The sequence below is a fragment of the Python bivittatus genome, unplaced genomic scaffold, assembly GCF_059951505.1.
Source record: "Python bivittatus isolate LINGU-HERP-01145 unplaced genomic scaffold, Pbiv_v1 ctg000350_np1212, whole genome shotgun sequence".
NCBI lineage: Eukaryota > Metazoa > Chordata > Lepidosauria > Squamata > Pythonidae > Python > Python bivittatus.
The window spans coordinates 30,788,393-30,800,530 of NW_028277074.1; the positions used below are offsets into that span (position 1 = coordinate 30,788,393).

General features: G+C 33.5%; 1 protein-coding gene across 7 annotated transcripts in view; it reads left to right on the top strand.

Annotated features, from left to right (window-relative positions):
* PCYT1B (phosphate cytidylyltransferase 1B, choline) overlaps positions 1 to 12,138 on the top strand; it is a 41,438-nt gene that overhangs the window by 8,351 nt on the left and 20,949 nt on the right. The window contains exon 1 of one of the 7 annotated variants that reach the window (XM_088144818.1): positions 5,851 to 6,047. The exons of the other annotated variants lie outside the window; for them this stretch is intronic. Within the exon in view, the coding sequence (XP_088000944.1) occupies positions 5,931 to 6,047 (117 nt within the window). The 5' untranslated portion in view covers positions 5,851 to 5,930. Of the gene's footprint in view, positions 1 to 5,850; positions 6,048 to 12,138 lie in introns of those variants that run through there. 7 annotated transcript variants of the gene reach the window in all.

Here is a 12,138-nt window from a genome sequence, read left to right on the forward strand (position 1 = left end):
AGGAATAAAGAAAAAAAAGTTTTAAAGATTTAAAAACTTTTGGCAAAAAGCTTAACCAGATGTCAATATAAGAAAATTTAAGATGGATAAAGTTGTTTTGAAAGACTATTTTTTGGTGAAAGTGCTTTTGAACAAATTGGAATTAAATTAGACAAATGAACCGGACCTTCATGAGAATGTTTTTTTGTTTACTATTAAAAAGTGCAGACAGTTGGTGGATTTTACAAACAAAAGATAAAGGTAATATAAACCAGACTGCGATGCTGACTGTAACTATGGAGATTATGACTGTGATGCTGACTGTAACTACGGAGTGCCACTTGAGACAAAAGTATTAAAGGCACAGGAAGACATAACAGAAAAAAAGGGGAAGCTTGCCTTTTCTTTTTCCTTTGTTTGAGACACTTTCATTTTTGGATTGTAATATCATAATGGCAACCACCAGAAAAGCAGCAAGAATGGTGGGGGGGGGAGGATCACTAGAGCAACCTGCAGAGAGAGGAATTACACCAGATTTGTTTCAGAAAATGTTTGAGCAACAGGGCAGTAAGTTAGCTGAATCACTTGACACTAAATTGACAGCTTTTGAAAAAAGAATGGATGAAAGACTTCTAAAGGTGAAAGAGGAAATGAAAGAAGTTAAGAAGATGGAAAGCTCTGTAAAACAAGTGTCTGGAGATGTAAAACAAATTAATGACAAAGCGGAAATTTTGAAGAGTAAGAAGTGATAGTTAGAGGGTTGGAAAGAGAACTAGATAATCTGGCTCTGTTGGAATTGAGAGAAGGGATTTTGTTTGAGATTTAGACCAATCCCAGAAGATTCTGGTGAAGATATTAGGGAAAAGATTATTAAAGTCTTAGCAATTTTTTTGGATTGGGATGAGGAGGATTCAGAGGCAGAAACTGATAAGGTATATGGAATAAATACAAGATTTGCACGAATAAGAAATGTTCTAAGCGATGTCTTGGTGCACTTTGTCAGGAAGAAGACAAGAGATCAAGTTTTGCAGCAGCATTTTAATACAAGACTGAAGATTGATAATACAGATATAATTATTCTTAAAGAAATTCCTATTAGAATTTTGTGTAAGAAAAAAGAGTATTCTTTTTTGACTGAGAGATTAGAGCAGAAAAAGATCCCATTTAAATGGGACAAACTGGAAGGTGTGATTTTTGCTTTTAAACAGCAGAGGTTTTGATGGAATTCTGTCCAGAAGGCAAGGGAATTTCTAGAAAAATTCAAAGAGAAATTGAAGGAGATTCAAATGGAGGAGGAAACTACACAAAAACTCCAACAGGTGCAACAGGAAATTGAAAGGGATGATAGTGATCTAGGCACTACAGGTATCAATTTTTCAAAATTTTTGGCTTGATTATGGATTATAAATGCTCCTCAAAGGGAAAAAATAATCATTATTCGAAAAAATTAAAACAAGATATAATTTCCCTGCAAGAGACACGTTAGGAAAAAAGGACATAAAATACTTGATTTATAAAAATTTGGATGAAGAATTTATTTCAGCAGGAACAAAAAAAGAAAAGAAAAGAAATGGAGTTGCTTTGTATATAAATCTCCAACTAAAACCAGAACTTGTACTGACTGATGAACATGGTAGATTTGTTGTAGTAGAAGTTAATATGCACAGAACTAAGACTTTGATACTGGGAATTTATGCCCCAAATGAGGACAAAGTATTGTTTTATTAACAATTTCTTCTGGGGAAGCAATGATGGACTGAAGACAGCTCCACTGAAAATGGAGCCCATGACTGCAGTGGAACAAGGAGCCCATGAACAGATCAGCTCCTCAGAATTCCTCTCCAGACATGGAGAGCACTTGGGATTGCCCACAAGCACTCCATACAGTGTATCCCCACAAGGAGACCATAAGACAGTGGTCTCTGGCAGGTTTTAATGCTCTGAGAGCCGAGGAAAAGCCACCTTTGCCCAAGCCATGATTTGGTGCATTCAAAAGGACACTGGGTTCATATACTTCCCTTCTTAATCACTTCTGGAAATTGCTTGTTAATGGCTTTTTGAATATTAAGAACCTTCTGAAAGGCAAATTTCATTACACTAGGGGAGTTTCCTTCAATCCTTGGCAAAAGAAGTTTCATGCAAGTGTAAGGACTTTAAAAATTCTTATTTTGGAATAAACAGCAAAAGTGTGATTAGAACATTGATTTCGGAAAGTTATAAATGGACTAAGGGGCCAGATGGATTTGAAATAAGATTTTGAAATTAATTACAAGAATCCTTCCTGTGGGTTGTTTAAAATTCTATAAAAATATATATATGAAGATTTGAAAGTAAGTGTAAGAAATCTTCCCATGGGAAAATGTTGTTGATTACAAAAAAATATAAAATGGGACTTTGAAGGTTGGACACTAGAGGGAACCAGAAAGAACTGAAGATTTTACTTAAAGGAGAAGAGACCCACTAATACAGAATGGAGCAAAATATTCTAATTTTGGAAGAATTCAAGGATATTTGAGAACAATGCGCTCAGAAGTTATTTTTATGATTGCTATCATAAAAATGGATTTAAAAGAAATGATAGGACAGGACAGACTGAGGCTGCTTCAAATGTGGATCTAAAAATAATACGTTACAAGAATGATATAGAAAAAGATGTTACACTGGATTTACAAATGAAACCGGCTGATGTCTTAATAATTAAAAGGGACATACAAATAATAAACCAGAAGAGTGATTTGGATAACTTTCTTATCTTGGATTTACAAAAGAGACATGTTAAACTTATAAAAGAGTTTCTGAGAAGACATTAAGAGAAAATGAAAAGAAATAAACTTTTGGGACACTAAAGATAAAAATTCTTAAAAGCAAAGGGAAGGAATATAAAGTTGGTTTATTTGATCAAGGTTAAAATATATATGTTGTTATTTCTGATAGCTCTTAATAGATTTTCTTGACCAGGACTGAATGATAAGGCTTTAAAGATTTATTTATAGATAAGAGATAATATATGGGAAGAAGAAATCTTTTGTATTTTCAGAGAAAGTGATAAGTTACTGTGTTAAAAGTAAAGTAAAGGAATATAAAGTTGGTTAATTTGATTATTAGGACTGAATGACAAGGCTTTAAAATTTGTTTATAGATAAGAGATGACATATGGGAAAAAGAGATCTTATGTTGTAGTATCAGAGAAGGTGATAAGTTACTGAAATTGTGCATATCTTGATGAAGGGGAAATAATTTCTTTATATATCTCTTTTTTCTTTACTAATTTTTTCTTTTGTTTTTTAATTTTTTTCTTTTCTCTGCATTTTTTCTTTTTCTTTTTATATTTTTCTTAGTTTGTATTAGTTTTTTATCTTTGTATCTGTAAACTTTAATAAACATTATTACATAAAAAGACTTATGAAGAGATTAATAGGTTTCTCTTATGAAAATTGGTGTTTGATGAGGGATTGGAATAGAGTGATCTCCCCACAACTGGACAGAACTTCTGAGAAAAATATTAAAATCACTGAAGGCAAATTACCAAAAGTTTTATTTGATTTGATGGACAATTTAGGGCTGGTTGATATTTGGAGACAGAAAAATGGCAATTCAAGAGAATGTGTCTACTTTTCTGAAAGACATAGATCCTTTTCAAGAATAGACATGATTTGAACTTCAAAGAACTTGGCTACTAAGGTTTTTAAAGTAGATATATTACCAAAGACTTTTCAGATCATAATCCTGTGAGCTTGGTTTATAAAAGAAAATCTAATACTTTAAATGAAGATTAAACAAAATGTTGCTACAGAAAGAAGCAATAGTGGAGGATTGTAAAAAGAAATTAAAAGAGGTTTTTTTAAATAATTTAGGTAAAGGCACTGATTTAAGAATGGTTTCGGATGCAAGTAAAGCTTTTAAAGGTTATTTTATACAGTACAACAGTGAACTTAAAAAAAAGAGTCAAGAGAAAACACAAGCTATTTTGCATGAAATAAAGAGAAAAGAAGAATTAAAGAAATTTCCAGAGAAGATAAGTATTTCACAACAAATTAAGCTTTTACAATAACAATGATCTATGTTAACAGTAAGAGAAATGGAAATAAAAATGAATTATGTAAAGCAAAAAAAGAGTTTGCAGGTAACCAGGGAAGTGGCTAGCATATAAATTATGAAAAGAAAAAGAAAAGAAAATAATATTGAAATTACAAGAGGGAGATGTTGTATTAATGGACAATGGAGATATACAAAAAGCATTTTATCAATATTATTCCAATTTGTATAATGGAAGTGACATCTCTCTAGAGAAAATAGATAAATATCTAAAAAACAAAAATTATCAAAAATTACAGAGGAACAGAAACAGATTATGAATAGACCTATAACAATAAAGGAAGTTTCTGAAGCTATAAAAAAGTTTAAACTAGGAAAGGTACCTGGACCAGATAGATTATCAGGTTCTTATTATAAATGTTTTGAGGATGAACTTTTACAAACTTTACAAAACATGATGAACTCTATCCTACAGGGAAGAAAGAGGCCAGAGAGTTGGAAAGAGGCCAATATAGCACTGGGGACAAGATTTGACTTTAACAAGAAACTGTAGGCTGATATCATTATTGAATAATGACTACAAGTCATTACTACAAATTCACAACGATTCTAGGTGATACACTAAAAATAAGAATTTATTCATGAAGATCAATGTGGATTTTTACCTAACAGACAATTAAAGGACAATGTTAGAAATGCGTTGGACGTTTTGGAATATTTGGAGCAACAAAATGAAAAACAAGCTGTATTAATCTTCTTAGATGCAGAGAAGGCCTTACAATATATGGCTTTGACGATTAGACAGGATAGATTATAGAAAGAGTTACGTTGTAACTATAGAGTAAGAGGTAAAATTATAATTGTAGTTATAACTGCTGTAAAGAAGATTGTAAGCTACGTCTTTGTATCTTTCTTCTTTTCTATTTTTTTTTACTTTTTTCCTTTTATGCACTCCTAGCTTTCTCTTTGATTTCTTTCTTTTTCTTACTTTATATTAGTTTGTATTCATTTTTATTTTCCTTTTTAAAAATCTTATGTTTAAAAATGTATATATATATATACATATACATATAGTCAGTTATGTTTACCACTAGTTTACAGAAGTCAGCAGTATTTGCTCATTGCCTTACATAAAGACATGTATGTACACTACTAATAAGAGGAGCTGTCCCTTCAGCACCAGAACACAGTTGTTGTTTGTGAACAGGAACGCAAGCTTGAAATAATAGTGTGGAAAGTATGTATTATTCTGACATGTCTGAACTGAATTTCTGAGTTCTCCATAACTCACCCAGTTTTGTTAAATCCAGATCTATATTAGCTCAATATTGTTCTCCATATTTCTTCTCAAAGGTCTGTGGGCTTTCCATTATGCTCAAAATGTATATTTATTTTTAAATACAGAAATAGAATTTAAAAGTTAGAGCAATTCAGTCCTTTAAGATCCCAGTATGTGTCTTTTTCTTTAGAGAAAACCAGGGAGAAAAATGCAAAATGAAATAAATGCATAGTAATAAATATGTGAAGAATATTACCAAATGTGTAAGTTCACGTGAGGCTTAGCAGGAAAGCACCAAATAAAGGGAACAAGGCATTCATATCAACCTGCCTCCCAGCATATGTCACCTACTTCAGTCAAAGTGGTACTATGATGACAGTAACCAACCAGAATGCATCATGCAAATTAGAATACTGTATCATGTACCAACTGCTCTGCTGCTAGCTGGTTGTTATAGTGATAAACTGAGGCCTTGCCTCTTGGCTTCTCCTTGAAAGAAAAACCTTTAATTTCTCAAGGGAATGAAAAGAAGAGAAGGGGGAGAAGGCGGAGGGGAGAGAGAATTACATGAGAAAACACTATCTGGCTGAGAAGAGAATAGCAGAAAGGGCATCACCACAAGAAGCATTCACTGGCCATGCCAGTGCTTGCAACTAATGCTGAGTCAGAAACAGGTATCCCAAAATCCCTTTCTAATGAGCTTCCTTCAGAAACCATGGAGGAGATAGAGCACACATGCCCTCAGCCTCGACTGGTAAGTAAAAGACAAAGGATACTTTCTTTTTTCCTTTTTCCTTTTTGCCCCTCTGGAGCTCAGTGCCTTATGAGGTTACAGCCTAACCCTGCTTTGTAGTCTGAATAGAAATATAAAAAGGACCTAATCTGTGTTAGCTCTGTGTTTGTTTTCTGTATTACAAGAATGTGGGTTACAAAGCAATAATTGTGCCTGCTGCATTCAGAGAGAGAATTTGGGATTATCGTATGTTTCTGCAGCCCGGCTTTTTCAACAAAAGCCCATCCAGCCCTATAAAATGGCACTTTCCTCTAGCCTTTGTTAGATTTGCCACAGAACTTAATCCTTGTCTATTAATTTGCCTTTTTATGATTAAAATAAATGAATTTGTTTAGGCACAGATTTTCACATTAATTTTTAAAAAGCCTGCTCAATGTTCATTGGAAAAGGATATCACAGTTCACACTCTTGTTTTCCAGAGATTCTAGTGAAACTGTGTATATAAAATGCCTGATGTTACTTTCAAACAGTTCAGCACATATGAGTTGGGAGAGTTACCTTAGGAGAAAAATCTGCATTTCCTCAGTAATTTATCCATTGGAGCAGTACATATAAAGAAGCCAGCTGCATATAGAATAAAGCATCCCTTCTTTACTGCCTAGCATGTCTTAAAATGAGACTTCATCCATTTTCACTAGCATAATTTTGGATATACATTCTCTATTAAAGGAAATGATGTTCCTTAAAAGGTAGAAAGGATAACAGTCTGCTCTGTTCTTTGTTCTCTATTAGTTATGTTTGAGCTTCCATAAGAAGTTATTAAGCATTTGCATTGCAGGAAGCAAGCATTCTAGCAGATAATGAGATATGGAAGGGCAACATAATGTCTCCAGACATATATGTCTGGGATAGGGAGATTATCTCTAAAAGTAAGGATGCACTGCTGAGACTACTTTTTGGAAGTAAATGTAGTTAGGATTAGGCCTCAGAAGCTAACCTTGACCACCCACAATGGCCCAGTAACAGTGTGTTCTCTGTATAACAAAAATTTAGGAATACATCATTTTCTCCATTGTAGGAAATCCTTTTCCCAAGAAGGTCTATTGATGTATTCTAGGGTAGGGGCTACCTGAGAAAGTAAAACTCAGAAAGGCAATCTGTCGCTGTAAATAGGCAGTAGTTAATGCTTTCCCACTCAAAAATAAACAGTGAATTTAGCAAGTAACTTGTTTTAGAGCATTTTAAAATATTAAAATCAATTTTAATACATTTTAAAAGCTATTAAGGGCCCATAGTAAATTATAGATACTACTTAGATGGACAGTAGTGATAAGTTTCCATGTATCCAGTTGTTTTGTTCCAGTTGTGGAAACGTGTTTGAACTATTTCCTGTGATAGTTATTATGAATATATACCTATTTAAATTTCTGGCAAAGCTAAGAATTTCAGAATGTACTGAAATCCACTACTTAAGAAAGAACATGGAAGCATTATATTTTTATGGCTTTTACAATTTTATGAACAATATAAGAAATCCAAACATTTAAATTTATTAAACAATTCTAAACTTATTAAATCAAAGATATAAAAGTTGCTTTGAACAGTTTATAGAACTCTTATGCTTCCAAAATGCATTTCTAGAAAAGTAATTACATTAATCTATTGCAAAAAAAAAAAGCAACTCTTTGGCAACTTCAAGATTAGCAAATCTATTTATTATTAGATGTCACTACATTCTATGAATTTGATGAACAGTGTAGTCCATGAAAACATAACCTATAAAACATTTCTGTGATGAGTTTATAGCAGGCCTATATGCATTACTGCATATCATCAATCCACAGAAATATAAAAGTAAAGATACTTTACTCCCATTTGATTCAATTCCTGCAATTTTGTTAGGAACACCATGAAAGAGGTTTGCCATTACCTTCTTCTGTGATTTTTTCAACTTCACAATCTAACAACAACCCTTGAATTCACTGGTAGTCTCCTAGATAAGTATTAGCCAGGCCCATCTCTCTTAGCTTCCAAGCCCAACCAAGGTCAGCAATGTGCTGCCACCTGCTGAAATATGCAAGAATATAAGGACTGTATTATACAGACAGACCTGGAAAAACATAATGGCAGGCATTTTAAGATGGAGAAAACTAAAACTCTCCTAGCTAGGAAAAATAGCAACAGTAAAGATGAATATTTTACCAAAGCTTAATGTCCTACTACAAATGATTCCGATAGGAATTATAGACAAGGTATTAAATGAGTGGCAGAGGCAAATAACTAACTTTAGTCAAATAAAAAATGGGATTAGCCTAAGACCTGAAAGAACGGGGTGGATTGGCAGTACCAATTTCAAATTGTATAATGTAAACTAGCTGTCTAACTTGGATTACTGACTGAATTTTATAGCTAAGTTACTTCTATCAAAGGAGCAATATTTTGCATCAATTTTGCATATTGAGTCCTATCAAGGACTCAATATTTTGCATAAATACCTTTGGCTCACAAAACAAATGCACAGTCTATAAGAGATTTTTCTGTTACAAGCAACATATTAAAAGTATGCAGAAGAAAAATTAGTCCAGGCTTATCATCTCTTGCTTCAGTATTAAATATTTATTTTCATAAAGGTGAATCCACACACACACACAAAAAATGACCAGTAGAGATGATATTTTGTACAGACTGCAAGACTTAATTATTAACAAAACAAAGATGAAATCTTTTGAGATTTTTTCTTCAAAATGGTCAGAAACACCTTACTGGTTTTACTATCTTCAAATAAGCAGCATAGTTCAAAAGGGATTACAAAAACAAGGCAGAATATTTAGAGACTTTACTGAATTTGAAAAACTTGTAATACAAAACTCAGAACATCAGTTGGGCTTATTTACAAGTTGTTAGTAAACTATGCCTCAGAAACTGAACAACTTATGATTAAATGGATACAGAATTTAAATAGGATAATTGATATGCAACAATGACGAATATTAAATTTACCATAAAATTCATACAGGTACAAGGTTTTTTTACCATTGATATATTGTTCCAGTATTGATTGTACATGACTCAGTTTCTAAAAATTGTTTGAAATTCAATAATCAGACCAGATCATCCTTTTACGTTTTGGTGGCAATGTTGTTAAACCCAACAATTCTGGAAGATGATTTATTGTAGAATAAAACATACTTTAAAGGTTGGATTCTCTTTCCAGCCACCCTTATATTCCCACTAATATCTTTATGCACAGTTATACCACCTTAGTTATAATGTGGAGGCTGTATTATTTATGTATTTGTTTAAAATACTATTATGGTCAACCATCTTAAGAAACACAATTCTGGGTGGTTCACAACAGTAATATAAAACCAAACATATAAAAACAATGAAAACAAAAAACTGGTACCACAACCAATCTCTTTTGATGTAACCAGCACCGCTATCTTCAAGCTCCAACCTCATCCCATCCCAGCACTCGGGGGTATACAGTTATATATTACAAATGTTACAATTAATATTTAGAAACATAGAGTAAAATTCATTATCCATTTTCACAGGCTAACAGATTCTCAGTTCCAAACCAACTTTACAAAAAGTTACCAGTTAATTGTTTTCTGTATCAAGAACTACAAGAGAAAATGGCCTATGACAGCCATGGCAAATAAAATTTATTCAGAGAGTCACTCATGCCCTGGTCATCACATGACTTGACTATTCCAATGTACTCTACATGAGGCTACCCTTGAAGACTATGTGGAAGCTTCAACTGGTCCAGAATGCAGTGGCACAAGCAGTGATGGGCATGCCTCAGTATGCCCATGTAACACCTCTACTTCACAAGCTGCACTGGTTGCCAGTTTGCTTCTAGGTGCTATTTAAGGTGCTGGTTATTACCTATAAAGCCCTACATGGCATACGGCCTGATTACTTGAGAGACTGCCTGTCTCCCATATCTGCCTAGCTGATCCAATCTTACAGGGTTAGTGCAGTCCAGGTTCCTTCAATTAAACAATGTAATCTATAAGGACACAGGAAGTACACCTTTTCTGTAGTAGCACCTGCCCTGTGTAATGAGGTTCCCACCAAGATTTGAATGGCCTCTATCCTGGTATTTCAAAGGGTCCCTGAAGACCTGTCTGTTTGTTCAGGCCTTTGGTGAAGGTGACTGAAACCTCCTTTAGATTGCATGTGTTGTTTTCTTTATTCCCATCCAGTTTTGTCATTTTTGCCATCTTTACAGTACTCTTTATTTTGTTGTTGCTGTTGTGTTGTTTTTAATGTTTTAACAATTTGTAAACCATTCAGAGTTGCTAGGAGTCAGGTGACATTACAAATTAAGATATATTAATGTTTAGTTTCATTTAGTTTATATTAAAATGAATGATAAAGACATTTAAAATAAAACCATGGAATGTTGTAAATATGTATATTCTTAACTGTAAGCTCTCCCCAAATTGATCATCTGTATGAATTCATACTGTTCAGTGTTCTTTTCAATTATCTTCCAAATGACCCATTATCCAATATGTATTGCAAGTATATAATTCATACTACGCATAGTTATACTAAATTGTCTTATTTATTTATTTATTTATTTATTTATTTATTTATTTATTATTTAGCCTGATGCTGTTGGCTTTAATGACATTGTAAAAACTGACTATACATTTAAACCCCTAGAATAGCCTGTTAGTACCTCCTGCACAAATGACATTGTTTGTAGTCATTTGCACAGCATGAATCAAGCCAATGGACATCATGTTAGTAAATGTTGTGGAAAGAGTCTGTGAACTGTTGCCCTTATCAGCAAAAAGCCAGCATAAGCAGTTTTATGAAGCTGGGTAGTGGAAAGCACTATAGAATAGTTGGACTAATACTGTCAAAGGGTTTTTCTTGTTGCCCTAGTTGGGGGTGGGGAGGCCGTAAAACTGTCCTATTGTCTTCAAGTAATCTCCCAGGAAACAAAGTAGATCAGGATTACCACTTGAAGGCTCAGACCATAGTTGTTATTGTTTTAACATTTCTACCTTCCTATTTATCCCAGCATGAACCATTTGGGTTGGTTGTTGCATAGCTTAGTCTTATTTAGAAACAAAAAGGCAGTTTAGCCCTCAGTTATCACAAAGACAGAAAAAGAAAAGACAATGATTAGAAAGGAAAGGAAAGGCCCCAGCCTCTATGATCATGGATAATAAAAAGGAAAAAGTACTGCCACATGGTCACTTAGTGGAAAAGACTGGTTTCTGGGGGAAAAAAGGCTGTAAGCTTCATTTAGCTACATTTAGTGCCTTGTTAGAAATATGAACTTATAATCGTTACACTAAAAATAATACAGATTTTGCATAAACATATGCAATTGATTACGTTTTTTACATTTTCTTTTATTTTAATATTTTGAAAAACAGCTTAGAGATTTGTCGCTATAGCAATTAATTATATAAAAAATGTAAACAAAACCCCCCAATATCTTGCAGAATCCTGATTGCAGTCTAATACAGTTATATAAGTTCAGTGCTGTACATTTCAGCGGGACTAACCTAGACAACATATTTGCAAAGAATGATATGGTATAGCCATTCTAAGTTTGGCTTTAAAATAAAGATAAGGTAGAAGGTCAGATAAAACACTGAGCTTAAGCCAAGTTTAGTCATGCCTAAATTAAGTTCCCTTGATTTCAGTGTGGCTACTCTTAAATTTACTTCGGTCTAGGTCCAATATGTTACATACAACATTACATGAGTCATCTTCTAACCATGTAATGTGACTTCCTCTTTGTAGCTAGGAACCAATCCCCCTTCCCTCAATTTTTCTCCATGAATTCCTGGGACAAAATTGATTGCACGGAGAAAAGGAAATTCATTCCAATAGCAGATGTCATTATGTCACAAACTTTTCCATTTCCTATTCTGAAATAGTACAAGCCCTAAAAAGTGTCCCCCCTAATTGGGACCTATGATAGTCCAAAATCCAAAGGGGTCTGATAGTGCCATTTTGGACTAACAAATTTATTTAAAAGGGATACGCTTTCATGAGCTACAACTAACTTCATCAGATGCAATGGAGTGGTTAAACTAGTGTAGGATTTAAATCGCAGTGGATGGGGAGAGGGGAG